At 43.1% G+C, this 16679-nt stretch overlaps 1 protein-coding gene across 1 annotated transcript; it reads left to right on the top strand.

The window, feature by feature from the left end:
• The first annotated feature begins 542 nt into the window (after window positions 1-542).
• Window positions 543-14454, top strand: efcc1 (EF-hand and coiled-coil domain containing 1). The gene is made up of 8 exons (XM_041961091.1): window positions 543-1220; window positions 2589-3028; window positions 10474-10622; window positions 10879-11014; window positions 11225-11381; window positions 12680-12838; window positions 13432-13501; window positions 13661-14454. Exons 1-8 carry the CDS (start codon window positions 543-545, stop codon window positions 13792-13794), a joined length of 1923 nt encoding a protein of 640 aa, XP_041817025.1. The 3' UTR covers window positions 13795-14454.
• Window positions 14455-16679: the final 2225 nt, after the last annotated feature.

Raw genomic sequence — 16679 nt, 5'->3', positions numbered from 1 at the left:
AAGACTCATAGGCTAAAAAACGATCTATTAGGATATATAATGCAGAATACAGTTAAGCCCATTAGGAACAAAGCTGATGTGTAAATTGTGCAAAAAGTCCTGTGCACGCTTGTGTTTTACCCCTGCGTAAAAAAACGTGCTGTAAAAATTCTCCAGCTGAAAAAAAACACAGTCTCCCTCAGCTCCAGGGCCTGTTAGTCTCTGGGGCATCTTACATCTTAACAAGGTCTAACCCAGCTGAATGACAAGTTTACACACCTGGTGGCAATTACACTCAGGCGGCCGGCATGGGACCGATATAGTGCGTGGATGTGACTGACTCCTGGTTGGGACCCCTGGTTTCGGATTTGGGGGGCAGTGCTAAATTCAAATCTTAACACACGCCTCGATTCAGCTCCGCCAGTCTGCACAGAGTCTCTGCAGAGAGGATGAGCACGAAACACACACACACGCACACACACACGCGCGCGCACACAGGGCGAAGTTAGAAGAGACAAAGTCACCGTGTTCAGTTTGAGGAAATATGATGGTGCTCAGTAGGAATGATGGACGCGATAGACTCCATTGATCCGTACAGCCGACCAGCGCGCAGGACACAATGGATCGTCAGCACACTGGCTTACCACTACGGACTGGACCGGGGCGTGGAGAACGAGATCATAGTTTTGGCTACCGGACTGGATCAATACCTGCAGGAGATTTTCCATCATATGGACTATCAAGGTGGAGGCAAAATCCCCGTGGAAGACTTTAACATACTGTGTGAAGTCCTGGGACTGAGCAAAGACTCGGAGGACACAGAGTGCGCCGGAGTTTCAGAACATTTACCCAGCGAGCTCACCTTCCGGCACTTCCACGCCAAACTGTGCGGGTACTTCAGCACCAAGGCGGGGTGTCAGTATGAGAACGGCCGGCTGCTGGTCGGGAAGGACAGCGAGCATATAGAAACTCAGATCCGCCTGAGGAGCCCTCTGAGGCGGCGAGAGAAGCTGCTGTCTGTGGGTGTGAGCGGCGGCTCCTGTCCCTCCTCGGAGGGGCGACACGCCTCCGGCTGTAGGCTCGGGTCCTGCACCAAGGAGTGCTATGAGGAGATTGTGGCGCTGGAGGAGGCAGAGGACCGAATATCCAAACTGGAGGACGAGAATGCGAGTTTGAGGGAGCTGATTGAAGACATGCGAGCCGCACTTCAGAGCAGCGATGCCCGCTGTTTGGCCCTGCAGGTGAGAGTGTGACTGCTGAGAGGGCGAACCTCACAGAGGCCTGCTGGAGTTTTGAATATGATCCTGTCCGTATATTTTAGAATTAAATAATAATAATATCTGTCAGGTGGATCATACAAGCCCGAAAAAAAACAATATAATGTCATAAGGCGCAACAGCAGTCCTTGACCTGGATTCCTCAATTAATCCCCTGTCCTCCGCCATGAAGATAGTTGACTTTTACGACTTCTAATTTATTTGTCCAGTTTATATAAATTTTGTTTTGTGAGTTGTATAAAGGCACTACAACTAACATTTCCTTATACAACCCTGTGTTGCAGGATGATAAATGAAAGCACCTTGTGTCAGGGAACAGGGGCTGTTTGAAAGGCAGATTTTTAAAAGCATCCTAAGACAACTCTTCCACCAACACTCAAAATTTGTTATTAATGGCTTATAACTGATCTATAAAGCATTGGTGGATCATTTATAACCATTAATAAAGCCATTACTTACAAGTTATAAACTCTTTGTAAATTCTGAATTGGTTGCTTACACAGGTTTCTCACTGTCTTAACAAGCCAGCAGCAAGTTAGTCTTCTGTGATTGTACATGTTAAAAAGTCTGTAATGAAAGGTTTTTATGTTTATCCATCAGGCGTGCCGTTGTAAATGTTAATTATCTGCCTTTTTAAAGATGGTAAGTGGTCAAACATGCCATTGGATGGGTGTCGAACTAAAGAGCTAACTAAAAAGACAAAGCATCCGTCATCCTGGGAGAAGGTAAATACCAGGTACAGGGATTTTCCACAACCTGGCAACCCTTGGCTTATAACTAATCTATTGTAGATTGTTTGTTAGACAGTGAAAAACCCATTACCTTATCAACAACTCGCTAACTTTCATAACTAAGGACTTGATGGCTTATTAAAAAGCAAGAAACTTTTAGCCTATTTTTTATTAATGATTTCTTCAAATATTAAAAACTAACCAACAGCAGACATTTTTCACAACCTGGACAACCCAAATGTTACTCTTATAACAAATCTATAAGTCATGATTTATTAACCGTTAACAAAACAGTAGTTACAACTTATAAACTCTTAATAAGGCACACTTTATTAGACAGTGATGGTGCAGCCCTTTATTGATGATATGATTAACATGTAACTGCAGAATTAATAGTCTGTTAAAAAAGTGAGAAATAGAATATCCCAGAATAATGACTTATAACTGCTGATTTGATAGCTTATTGACTTCCTTATGACGAAATCCTTAATAGAAGGAGACACATATCCCAGGTACTGAAGTGTGACTATGCAGATTCAGTATTGGTTTAGGGAATCTCTTGATATGGCATCTGTTACTCACCTGTTGCACTTCTGTTCAGGTAGGACTATGGAAAAGCCACTCCAAACATAAACCAGAGGAAGGCTGCTTTGTAGCCCACCAGAAACAAGCTGCCCAGAAAAGTATGAGCAGCGCCAGCCTGAAAGGCAGCACCTACAGCAACCTGAAGAGCCTGCAGAACATAATCCACGAGATAGAGCTGCTGCGGAGCTCCAGAGACCTACAGGTCGAGGAAGCCATGCTGTGCAATCAGAGACTGGAGCAGGAACTGTGGAGCACTAAAGAGACTGTGGCTGCTCTGGAGGACTGCAACCAAGCCCTGAAGAGGGAGCAGGTGGGCATGAGGAGGAAGGTGGAGGAGGCCAGGCAGGCGCTGCTCAGCGGCCTGGGTAAGGTGAAGGAACTGGAGACCAAGGCCAGTCATGTGCCGGCTTTGCAGAGACACATCCTCCAGCTGGAATCAGAACTCCTCTACTACAGGTAAAAAAACACCATCATGTTAACGCTGAAGCAGCAGTGTAACGAGACAACATTTTTTTTATTCGTTATTTGGGTCCCTGTTAGCATTCACACAGTCTTAAGTCTTCCTGGAATCCACACACACAAGAATAAAAAAAAAACAACAATTTAAAATTACACACTGTCAATTAGACATGAAAATGTCATATAAGCCAGATATAAAGATCATAAAATAGGCCTAGCAGTAGCCTATAATGAACACGAAACTAAACTAAACAAACACACAGCACCAAAACTGAAGACTTCCAAAACAGCAATAACTAAAAAAAACATCTACTGTATATGATGATTAGATAATTTAGCTCCCAGTGGTTTGGTTTTAGTGACCTACCCAGCTGATATTCCACCTATAGAGAAGCTGAGCGCAGTGGTGTTAGCAAGACCATTCCTACGACCAGTTATGCTACATTTGGTTTTGGTAATGATCAGTTCTTATTTGTTCATTTCTCCCATTTAGAGATGGTGTTCAACTCAATGTCTAGATTAAATATTGTTATTAGGAAACAATGCTATTATAAAAGTAAAGCAGACTTTTGAAAAAGTGCTTTTTGTAATAAAACTCCAGTATAAAAGTCCCTTAAAGCTCTGTTATTATCAAAATTAGAGGGATGACATAATATTTTATAAAAATGAGCTTTAGTCATTTATTAAATAATTTCACAAAGTATTATTTAGATGTTTTCCACAATATACTCATGATTGTATATTCAGGATTATTTATTTAATGTTGAACACTAACTCCAAACACTGTTTGGGTGAAGCTTACTGAGACATTAACTGGAAGGTCATTGGGATCAGCGAGGTCATGTCCTCTTTTTCTTCCTGGGATCTATATAAAATACACTTTCCACACAGTAAGTGAACAGACAGCAGGTCAGAATTTTCAGGTGGCTTTACAATCATGACCGCAGAGTTTCTACAGCTGCTACAGTTGTAACACAATTTTTGCGATTGACATTTTGATATTGATTCCTCTTAATTGTACTTCTATCGAAATTAAGATGTTCCTTCAGATTTTCCTGCGTTTTCATGTCGGCATTATACTGATCATACTGAGCATCAGAAGAAATACTGCCCAAAGGTCACTCTGAGAGTTTATAGGCTGGACAAAGACCTTTTTACCTCTTCATTAGGCCCAATCAGCTGTCACACCCTGAGCAAAACAAGTGTCGGGCTGCTCATCGTGTCATGAGAAACAGGGGCTCGTTTTGGCAGCTTATTGCATTAGAGAGGCTTTTGTGGCTAGAATGAACCATAATGAATTATAATTCCTCCAAGAATAAAACGACGTTGTTTACTTCTGGCTTCATGCCTGGAAAACTCTGCCATGCTCCTTGTGAAGGCTTGATGTGGTTTACTCTTCCAATTTTCAGCCTTGTTGTGTTTTAGTTTATTTAACAGGCTTCGTGTGTGGCAGGTCGGTCTTGCCTGTGCTTCGCTACTGTTGGCAACTATTCATTTAGGTGGAAGTAAGGGTGTAATTGGACTTCTCAAGTACAAAGCCATCGGTTTAATGTTTATCTCTGTGTCTGTTGTCTCTGCTCCAACCATATAATCAGTGTCTGCAGGTCTGGCTTTCTTAGGTAGCAGATGTCTCTAAATGGTTGTAACATCCTCCTAATGCTGTTATTATGAACTGTAAGACCCAATCACACACATCCAGACTCATATGATTGAAGTTCTCACTGCTACCTGCTTTTTCGCTGATTCTAAATAACACATTTTGCAACCACAATACCCTTCCTTCAGCCCTCCACTAATCTATGCAGACTGCGTTCCAAAGTCTTTTCACTGCCCTTCCATTGATACCCTAATGGCAAATAATTCAACACCACAAAGGCTCTGACTTGTCGAGAGAAAGCTCCATTGAGTGAGAACCTCAACAGACTGACCGTTCTCATCAATCTCCGCTCACTTCTTTCACTCCGCTCCCGAATGAACAATACCGCATAGGCACCCCCGTCCTATGGATCTTAGCAACCAAGCTCCATGAATATTCCCACTGAAAGCCTCGATGCTTCTCGGTCACGTCTCATCCAAGGACACGGTTAGAGAGAAAGGTGCCAGTTGAGGTGTTTTAAGATACAATGCTTTTTTTTTTGTCTTCCTTACATCTTCCTTATTAACTATGTGACTGAGTTACTTCAAAATGAAGTTATTCCTCTTTCAACACGCTGTCTTAGTGTCTTGGATCGTATGTGGCGGGTTTAAAGATGCAGTAGTGTGTCAAGGGGTCTGTTGAAATGATCGGCCGTAACATTATCCCTACGGCTTACTTCTAAACTGCTGTGACAAGTAATGAGATTAGCTAGATGTTGCTGGATCCCAGAGATACAGAGTTACAGGGCTGAGGGGTGGCTGAGAGCTGGCACTGCCTCAGTCCTGTGGCTTCCACTTAAGCACATTGGTAATAAAGATGATGATGGACAATGCTTATACATCCTTATGCTAATAAAGCACCTGGTATGAGCCCCATCCCGCTATACCTGGCATCAGTGCACCCCTGAACATATGATACTATACTGAACTTTTAAAGGAGCAGTTGGACATTTTGGGAAATACATTTATTTGCTTCATTGCCAAGAGTTAGATGAAGAAATTGTGTCTGTTTGATAAATATGAAGCTACAGCCAGCCACTGGTTAGCTTAGCTTAGCATATGACTGGACAAGAAGAAAGGGAAAGAAGCCAGACAAAACCTGTCTATCAGCACCTCTAAAACTCACTAATTCATACTTCATACACTTCATATCTTGTTTGCTTTGTCAGTTCATGAAATGAAGAGTAAAACTGACAGGTTGTGGTTATAGGTGTTGATTTGATTTCTTTTTTTAGAGTGAATTTGTTGATGTACAATTTCTCATCTTAAAAACCTCTTTCAACTTTCCATCAACATCCCAGCGGAAGTCAGTTTCTAAAATGCAGCCATGGCTATGAAATTCAAGATACGTGGGTGTTGTTCCATAACATGTCTGATTTCTTTGGATTGTACCCTAGAACAGAGCAGAGGCTGAGGCTCAGATGGGAGCAGCACCTTCAGCAGGAGCTGATTAGCACTGGAAAGTCTTCGTATACTGGGATTGTATGAAAGTGCCACTTTCAGTTCAGTTCTTTACTCCAGTGGGTAAAGGCAGTCTAAATCAGTCACTGTAGCCTATAGCGCTCTGTGGGCCAGAGGGATTAGACAATAGGAAGCTCGGTGAGAGGGACAAAAAGAAATGAGGGGGAGGAAGGTCTACCATCTGGAGGAAGAAGCAAACACTCAGCTGTTTGTTCATGAAATGACAGACTTGTTTTGCAAGGCTCACAAGAGAGGACTGGCTTCATTCAGCTTTCCATCTTCTGCTTGTGCTCCAAAGAAAAGCTGTGGAGTGGAGACACAAAATCACTCATTAAAATGAATTTTGGTCGTCTTTCATCCATTTCCGTCCTCTTGATTCCAGGTGTCTCTGTTTATATAGATTTCTAGAGAACATACCCCAGCACGTGTGTCCTGAGTGTGCAAGTTTAAAACTTACTTTTCATTTTATCGGCACGCCTGCAGACTTCTTCCCTGTATGCCTCTAACCCCTGGCCCTCTGGAGGCAGGCCCCGGGGGAGGCATAATCTCCCAGCCTTTTCATGCTCTCTGCATGGCGCCTGCGAGCGGAGGGGAGAGGAGGGTCCGGCAGACCATTTATCTGCCTCTGCACAAGAGCTGCTGCATTGTGTGGAGCAGGTGCTGCCACGGCATTCCTCCCCTTTAAATAATGTGGAAAGGACACACTCGAGGGATGTGTGGGACCTGTGGCATTCTGCTGCCGCTGCCTCGCTGTTGCTCTTGAACGGCCTTCAAAAACACACACTGCCAAGTGGGCTCATTTTCACATTGAACCGCTGCCCTGCTCTCCCTCTCTCTGGTTTTCGAGGTATGCTGACATCAGCAGGAATACAACACACAAATATCTTATAAACTTATGCCACCCACCCATGTTGGACTTCTCAAACTGTATTTCCCTCTACTTTTAATCGTCTTGTTTGTTTGACTTTGGGGGTTTCTTTGCACTTTGCTTGCTGAGGAGAGCTTAACTGGCCTCAGTAAATGTTACAGCCATTGGTGTTTGGATGAAGTCCTCAGTGAGTGCTAAACAATAATCACATCTCTGAAGCTGCTTTATGTGTATCCCAGACACCCAGTCATTGTGTGGGTGTGATCCAAGAGGACTTGATTAATAACCGTCAGCTATGTAAACATGACCCCCTCACCCGTGTCCGTCATGCCGCAGGGCACCAACATGCACTGAACTTCAAGTTCAAGCACAGGTTTACAGCGCGCCCCCATTTTTAACCTCTGCAGAGAAAGGAGACTGTCATTGAGCGATGACACCTGAAAGAGGAAACTGCTCTACAGGGAGTGGAGGAGGGGGGAGCAGTGATGGGGGGGGTGTTGATGGAAAGTTCACTTCAGTGCTGCACTGTGATAAACATAGGGAGGACTCTGGGTGTCCTGGCTCTAACAACAAACAGCTGGACTACCCCCCACAGGCCAGAAGAACGGCTCTAGACTTGTGCTAATAGGGCAGAATGCAGGATCTTATTAATTAGAAATGCCCTGACATCACACAATAGAGCTCTTCATGTTGATCTTACTCCTGCGTCTGCCTTGAGGGATGTAGTAATAATTAGGCCTACATAGGCTACAAAATGCTTCAATATACTGTATATTAATGAACGCTGGTGCACTTTCTCTGCCAAGAGCTTGAATGTCCAGTCTGTGATATATTAATCTGAGAATGATATGACAGCTCTTTTGTTTAGGGGAGTAGTGCAATATATTGTGACATGCAGTACAAAGAACAGAGAATGTAATACAATTCTTGAAATTCCTTTAATAAGTATTTTTTTCAGAATTTTGTGTTTCTGAAAGTCAAAGATCATTGCAAGTGTCCACTGAACTTTAGCTACGGATAAGCCAAGAGGCGTCTTTGATACAGGAGCTTGATAAATGAGAGGAAAGTGGTACGCAGGCAGTTCAGGAAATGATCAATTGATTTTCTATCTGCTCCACTTGTGGAGCACTTCCTTGAAAACTATGAGCTATGTATCACTAAACTCCGCCTTGATTCTCCAGCTGATTTATGACCTTGGAAAATGTAGTTTTGTTTATTTCTGTGTTCTTTATCTTCTAAATTACACAAAAGGCAAACAGCACAAAATTAGTTATAATGCTTTGCTTAATGCTAATGTTTAATGTCAGTTCATCTCTGAAGCTGCCAGACATTCGACCGTCTTCATATGCTAGTTGCTAACTTTTTAGTGTATGCTGCTGAATGGTTAGCATACAGTTGGTTTATCTGGGCTTTTTTGTAGAAAATAGCTGTTCTGCTGCTGGAAATGTGGCTCATGATAGTGACTAATCTATTCTATAAATGTGCTTTATAACCAGAAGAATGATGTAGAAAGGCAAAAAAGCTTGCAGAAGAAAGAGCATTCACTTGAAATTGTGTCTGCCTACCTGGCGAATATATAACCGCATCACTGCTAATAACTACAGGCTAACCTATCTGCAGGTAGTGTGCAGTGGGAATAACTGAGCTTTCTCACTGAAGACAGCCGCCTGCTGCTGGAAACATGGTTAATGAGAGCAGTAAGACTGAACCAAACAATAAAGTTGGATGCCAAAAACAATTAGCCGATAGAGCTGAGTCGAACTGCAAAATCAGGTGATAATTCTCTGCGAGTTTGTCACTATGAGCGACACCTTTCACATGATAGTGTTGATGTGAAACTGTTGATTAGTGCCCCTTTAAGCTGATTTTCATCACTCATGTAAAAAGCCGTACACTTACATTTTGGCAGGTCAAACCCACCCATGCTGCCTTTGCATTTGGTCCATTGGCGAGCACTCTGATGCCTGTCTAATGAAACACTGATCATATTTTGTCTATGTCTGTTGCATCCCACAGTCTGACCACTATCCAGGACGTCTGTCTGGACTGCTTTCAGGTGTCTGTTTTCATCCAGTTGGAATTCCCATGCACAGCACCATCACCAGACACAAGCCATGCGATGGGAAACCCTCCTTAAACAGTATAAATCTCAAGCACTTTAGAACTAGTTTTCATGTGGCAGTCGGGAGGGTTGGGGGGGTGGGGGTAGTCCTTGTTGGAGTCCTTTTTTGTCTCTCTAGACACAAAGGCATTTTTTAACCTCTATGCATGTCAGAGGCCCGAGCCAGAAGCTGCGGCCTTGCTACAGTATTCGCTGGACACAGGCCGCAGCCTTCCTCCAACCACTGTCAATTAAAGTGCAATTAGTCACACCAAAGCCTGCATTTGAAAAAGCCCTCCACCATATCATTCCAGAGTCTGAGCGTCTCCACAGCAACCAGCAAAGTTCTGTGTGTGTTCACGTCCATGCACCAGTTTCATGTTGGTCTGCCTGCAGCTGCTGCTGTCCTCCACCATGGCCCCACTAACTTAAGCACGACTCTCTGATTCATTGCCTGAAATCATGCTGCAATTATTGACCTTCAGCGAAGTCAGTCATTTCTCCTCGTTTTTGCACAAAGAATCCTTAAGATGCAGATGCAGAGTATAATGTTGTCTTACGGCATAGTCTGCCTCGTGCCAACAGGATATAAGCATGAGTGCTCAGTGATTTTTTTTTTCTCTTCTCTGCGAGTTAGGCTGCTGAAAACCTTTTTCGAGATTTTCCCTTTTTTTCTGCAAGACATCATCATCTGGAAGCACTTATTCTGTGATTTACGAAGGCCCCCTATCGAATTTCCCCCAACACAAAAGAGCAGACAGCAGGAGAAACGTAGAAAATTCAAACCATTACAGGACGATTGATCCAAGCAAACTGCAACCTCAGTCTTTTTTTCAGGAACAAATGTTTGATTGTGTCTTTGACACACAGGGACATGACATACTGTAGAATAAAAGTGTAACATATCTTTTCATGTGCAGATGAAAGATATGTGTCAGAGCTTAGAAAACTGTTATTAAAATCTTGTTACATCCTGTGTCAGCCAGTGTACTTTTACCTCATATCTTGCAAGCGAACTCCTGCACGGCAACAGCGCCATTCTGCCATTGACCCACTTTACTGTAAAAATGCCTTAAAGTTGCAATGTCTGGCTTCAATTACTCCACCCAGATTTGGCATACAACATCACAGGCCTCTATAAAATTATCATGGCGGTTGTAGATGTGGCTTAATACACATTGCCTTGTGTTACTTTATATGTTCTGTTTGATGTTGGCAATTGGTTTGGACTGAACTCTTCTCATCTGTGCAAATTTGAAGAGCAGTTTTAGCGCCCGGGTCATTGTCAGTTTATGTGCAGAGACGTTCACAGCAGCAAAGATGCGTCGTGTATTTACGGAGAACATGCAGTCAAACAGCTACACTGCTCTCTTTCAGGTCGGAGGTGTCGAAGCTACAGCTCCCAAGGAGCACCAGGGCGGAGCAGCAGCTGAGTGTTGGCAGCAGGCCGGCCCAGAGATGTTGCTCAGACTCCCAACATGACCGCTGTTCTCCGACAGGGCGTGCTGTGACGACCCCGGATAAGAGTAAGTTATGTTCCTCATGAAGTGCGAACGTCTCTTTACTGCACAAGGATGAGGAGAATAAGAATATAAGTGATTTTTACTGTTGGCTAATGAGAGCTAATGTACTGTTACAGATGGGGAAACAGTGGGCTACCTTTACTAAAGGGCACTTGACAGTTTCTGTTGATGAAGAGAGTAACTACACCGATGGCTACCACCCTCTATGCTGATGACAGCAGTGACTATTTTAATGATGGTGGTGTGTTGTGGTGTGTAGTGGAGGAGCAGCTGTTTCGCTCGGTGGAGGGCCAGGCAGCCTCCGATGAGGAGGAGGACAAGTGGACCGGATATCAGCAGAGGCAGGTGGACGAGGTGAAGAGGATCCTGACCCGGCTGTCCTGCTGTGGGGGAAGGTACTGCACATCCATGTCATCATCTGTATTATGAGGCTCCATTTGATGTATTGTTAACATAAAAGAAATATCGATAAGCATGGTGTTACTCTAAGTGTTGCTGTTTAAGAGTCTCTTACTTCGAGTTTGTACTAGTGTGCTAAAATAAAGAATTTGAATAAAGACTGAATGTGCAGTAAAACACTTTCTGATCTCCGTGTTGTTCGTCAGGTGTGACGACAAAGCGTTCAAGAAGCTGATGTCTAATTTCGGGAGCTCGAGGAGCGAGGAGAGCTGCAGCGCTGTGGTGGAGCTCCTGGAGAGGGTGACCAGGTTGCATAAGCAGCTGGAGCTGAAGGAGAGCCAGGCAGAGATAGACATGGACCAGGTACAAACCACCACTGACCTCCATCACACCAGGGTGGGCTGCTGCATCCACATGAAACTATTCTCCCTGGACAGTGTTATGCCATGCTTCGCATCAGAAGTCATTTTGTGGCTGTGTGCATGTTGTTAGACTAGATTAGAGACGACCGGTAGAGGTTGTTATGAAAGTGGAGTGCTTCAAAGTCAAAACCACAGCTAGTGGTGTGATCCTGCAGCTTCCACCTAACCAAACCACCAGCAGCAGCACCAGAGCCTCCCTCTGTGTGTGTGTGTGTGTGGGTGGGTGTGTTTGCAGCTGTTTCTCACCGGAGCTGACCACAGAAACACTCCCCCCTTGTCCCACATGACACTGAGGAATATCATAAATTAAAGCTCTCTTGTTACAGTCGAGTAGTATTTTCACAACACAGGAAGACAGGCCGAAGGGGAGCCGTGACGTAATGTGTTCCCACAACGTCTCAGCACTCAGAGAGGAAAAGCTAAAACTAAACAAAGTCCTGACTGTGAGGCTTTGTTTATGTGCAGGATGTGTGGAGTGAGACCTTTGTCCTTCAATATGCAGTGATGTAAAGGTCCACTGCAGGAATTTCCAACACTTTTGGCAGGCAGACCTACAAGATGTGGGCTGAAAACCCACTCTAACCTCAACATTTGACATGCATTTGCACTGGGTATATTTATATTGTATGAAGATGTTTAGCAGGCCTGCAGGGTAAAAATGCTATATTTCTCAGAGGGACATATCCAGCTGCTCTAGTAACATGTTCACGTTGGCAGTATTCTACATGTGTCTTATTTTCAACATACCCCATGAAGAGACCAAAACTATATTTATGGTTTTAATCCTACACACCTGCCACTTGGTGTGAGAGAACTTAAGAACTTTAAAATTCTGAATGCGCTGTTGAACTACTGTCTCACACAGAGGAAATGGAAGTTCTGCTCACATATGGAAAAAAAATATACAGCGGTGAGAAAGTTCCAGCAAGAAAGAAGAGCAAAGACATTTAAAATGAAAAAAAAAAAAAAAACAACAACTATGAAATAATTGAAAACATTTAGCTTTTTTATGTGAATTTTAACTGTCAGCAGTGTCCCAGTTTGATTGACTTTGACTGAATGTTTTTCTACTTGGCTTCAATTTTGTTCTGTAAAGTAGATGAATTTATAACAAGATAGTAATGTTCTTTCCACAAATTGTGATTTTTTTTTCTTTTAGTAATGTAAGCCGAACCACAATAAGAGACCTGAGCTTGTGCCAGGCAGATGGAGGTCACTGGTTTGTGTTGTGTCTTCCAGATGAAGGACTCTCTGCTGCAGGAGCTGCAGCAGAAGGCGGAGGAGACGGAGCTGCTTCAGATGGAGCTGCAGATGCTGGAGACAGAGAGGGTTCGTCTGTCACTGGTGGAGGAGAAACTCGTGGACATCCTGCAGCTCCTCCAGCAGCTCAGAGACCTGGTCAGTCACAGCTGCTGAGACTGAGGAGGTCAAAGCTACTATAAACCAAGGCTTTGTGCTAACATTCAACATGCTTTTTCAATCTTTGGACCCAAACATGTTGTTTTGATTCTTAGCACAGTATAAAATCTAAACAGCAGTCAGACCATCATGTGAACTAAAAGTCTTTACTGGAACTCAGAGTAGTGAAAATGATTTTGCTGGGTTGGCAAATGAGAGAAATCCACCCACACTGCACTGGAATAATTTCTCTGGTTAGACATCAGACAGAAAAACAAACTGAAAGTATTCACTGTTGTTCAAGGGCAGCCCTCCATATGAACCTTCACTTCCTGATACTTTGAAATTAAAAGTCCACTTGCCCTGTTGAATCAGCAAACAGCTTCCTTACCCGTCATAGAACTCGGTGGGTTTTGGTCTCTTCCTTTGTGATCTAACCCTCAGTGGGAGATTGATCATAGATCTGAGAGCAAATTAATTTCACTTGTTGAACATATGTCGGAGCCTCTGTGGTTACAGGACTCAGATTGCCTGTTAAAGTGCCTGTTAATTGCCTGATTGCCATCTGAGAATAGCTCTCTCTCTTGTTTCAGAACGTCTCACGGAGGTCTCTCGGGAAAATCTTGCTCAGCACTTTAGAGTCTTGCAGCGACCCTCAACATGGTTAGTGGAGCTCACACACCCAATAAAATCAATACAAGCCCTGTGAAATGCAATAATGAGAATTTACAGTTACTCAGCGCCGGGAATTGAATTAAGCTATCGTCGAGTCGTCTGTAACATGAGTCCCTCAGCAGTCACATCTGTTCTGTTTTTGCGCAGGGAAAGCCCACATTCTGGAGGTGCTCAACGCTCTCTATCATGAACTGGCTGCCTGTGAGATTCTGTCGACTGGTGGACCTTTGGAGCGAACACAGAGTCAGCAGTCTCTGAACGCCCTCATCATCTCCTGCTAACCAGGACTGCCTCCTGGTGGGCCAGTGATGCTCCAACAGCCGTTCCAGGGGACAGTGACAGCTTAACAATGGTCCAAAAACAAGCTGATTGATGTGTATAGTGTATTATATTGTACCTCATATACTCCTTAGAGCCTATCATCTATAGTGGGATATTAGTCTAGAATATTAGTGTAGCAAAGGGCTTTATTACATATAAATTCTTATACGTGCTTTTTCAAGATCTTTTATTGCACATGACTCTTTCATGATCCAGTCTGGATTTTTTTTCCCACAACAAAGTTTTGAATGTGAAAATGTTGAAATAAGCTAAACCTTAAAGGGACATAAAGCAGTCTGTGAGCTGTATTGACCCCCACTGGTCAACAGCTCAACAACATCCCTGATGGAACTGATTTAAAGGAAATCCTGTCCTGTCAAGTGTGCATTTCAAGAGCAAAAGTATTATATACAGAGAAAGGCCGCCTACATTTGACTAAATATGGAGAACACAATTTGTGTGTGCTTTTGCGGCCCTCGGGATGCCAGTGTTGTTTAATGGTGCATTCAGGTGGCTTAGTCTTGGCAGTATTGGGAGACATCAGACGTTTCACATGTGCTGGGTATTTGCCATCAGGTGATCATCTGTCAGTGTTATATATGCATCACATGAACTGGACCAATGAAAGCCCTGCAAAATGTAGACAAAGACAGTCACATTTAAACGTGTATTTTTTTTGACAAAACAATCTGAACTAAAGGTCCACACACTCGCTTGTTACAAACCTTTTGACCATATCATCATATCCTGAGACAGCTACGGTTGTGATTTGGTCCTATATAAATAAAATTGAATTGAATCACACACCTTCATCAGCAAGTAGAGGTGGAGTTTTGTCCAGATGTTCAAACTTCCCACTTACACCGTGGTCATAAGAATAATGGAACGTCTGAACACCCAAATTTCCCTGACAACTGAGCAAAATCCATCTGCTGATAAAGACCATGTGACCATAATTTGCTATAATCGGTCAAATAATAATAATAATGTATTTTTATTTGAGAGGGCAGCTAGTGTGTGTGTGTGTCAGTCTCAAGGAGGTGGTCCACATTGACCATGGCTGATCACAGAACGTATGTACAAGTCAGATAAACAGACTTTACTGTCCCCAGTGGGAACATTTGTTGCCAGTGTGTGCATTGTCCACGCTTCTGGAACATTCCGTAGATGCGTCTGCACAGCACACCCAGAGACGCCCACATACAGAAATGTCTATTCATACAAACAGTAAGAAAAGAGACACTTGTCCATAGTACTCCAGCCTCTTTCTCACACAACTGCAGCAATTCTATGACATTATTGACAGCAGTGTCTAAGTGAACCTACAGTTACTGCCTCACACATGTTCCTCAGTATAATACAGCAGATTTATCTTCAATTAAATGCTCATTCTGAAACTCAGCATGTTGTTTTTCATCAGTTGGTTGTATTGTCATTGCTGTCTTGAAATGAGAGTCTCAGATACAGAACCACTGCTGGTGTTGTTGAGTCATGCCATTAAAGCCTTGACGTGCGCAGTCTGCAATGTTGTGATACATTTATTTATGTATGTCTGCGAAAAAGACAGGTGTAACTCCTGCTGCCAACTCAAACAACATGATCCACATTCATGTAGCAGGCATCAGAAGACAACTCAGCACTGAAAATCTCAGGCATGTCACAAAAAGATGGCATACACTAAATGTTGGATCCCTCTCTCAGTTGTTTAAATTGTGTTATTTCAGCCTCCAGCGTTTAAAATAAATAAATATCTTTACTTCTTTTACGGCTGATGTGCCCTTGAGCAAGGCACTTAACCCCCCCCCCCCCCCCCCCATATGCTCCCCGGGCGCCTGATGCGGCAGCCTACTGCTCCTGTGTGTTCACTGCATGTTGCATGTGCATGTGTGTGTGTTTACAGTAATGGATTAAATGCAGAGAATAATTTCCCAGTTTGGGATCAATAATAAAAAATTAAATTAAATTAAATACTCTACAGGACTCAGGCAGTTGTAGAAGAAGGATTCATATCCCACGAAATGTAACAATACAATTATTTACACATATATCTTACTTACAAGTAAAAGTTCTGCATTCAAAACCCTGCTTAAGGAAAAGTGCAAAAATATGATCAGCGAAATGCATTTACGGTATCAAAAGTTCAAGTATTTATTATGTCGCAGAATGGACATGTCAGGGTTACATTATTGTGTATTATAAAGTATTTTCTTGGATTATTGCCTAAGCAACTGTACCAAAGTAAAACCTACAATATTTCCTCAAATACAGTGTAGAAGTATGACGTAGCAACACAATATGAAAATGTATAACAGTAACTACAACTGCCAAGTACTCATGATTCATGATATGAAGTATTCATGATATTTTACATTCCGCCACTAGATGGAGCTCAGCCCCTGATTAACGATGCCATCGTGTCGATGGTTAGTGGATATTGCTATCAATGATTATGACTTGCGTCGCTAGGCAACCCGCGAATTCCCGCGAGACGACGCGTCTCATTGAAGAAGAAAGTTAGTAGACAAACATCAGTTACATCAGTAATTTATGCTTAAATGTGTAAAAGGTAAAAGACAAAGAAATGGAATGAAGGTGTACAAAGTGTGTATGATGTGGAAGCGGCAGAGACTGAGACGGAAACGAGTTCTCAAGTTCTCGCGGGATTTCCTTGGTTGCATAGCGACGGGACTCTAACCATACCTGCGCCAGTGTGTTTTAGTCAGGCGTGTGTGCTGCTTTTTGGCTTTCAAAGTTGAACTACCTTTGGTGGAGCAGTCGTTAAATGTGGAGGGTCTCTGTGAGTTTCAGTCATTTTAAAGCAAGCTAAACTTTATTCCACTGGAAA

Source organism: Chelmon rostratus, chromosome 2, assembly GCF_017976325.1.
Source record: "Chelmon rostratus isolate fCheRos1 chromosome 2, fCheRos1.pri, whole genome shotgun sequence".
Classification (NCBI taxonomy): Eukaryota; Metazoa; Chordata; class Actinopteri; order Chaetodontiformes; family Chaetodontidae; genus Chelmon; species Chelmon rostratus.
This window is presented reverse-complemented; position numbering and strand designations above follow the sequence as displayed.

Coding starts and splice junctions, on each gene's coding strand:
- efcc1 (XM_041961091.1), top strand. CDS start 543: ATGATGGACGCGATAGACTCCATTGATCCGTACAGCCGACCAGCGCGC. Junction 10,623..10,878: donor TGTGACGACCCCGGATAAGA/GTAAGTTATGTT, acceptor TGTGGTGTGTAG/TGGAGGAGCAGCTGTTTCGC. Junction 11,382..12,679: donor CAGAGATAGACATGGACCAG/GTACAAACCACC, acceptor TGTGTCTTCCAG/ATGAAGGACTCTCTGCTGCA.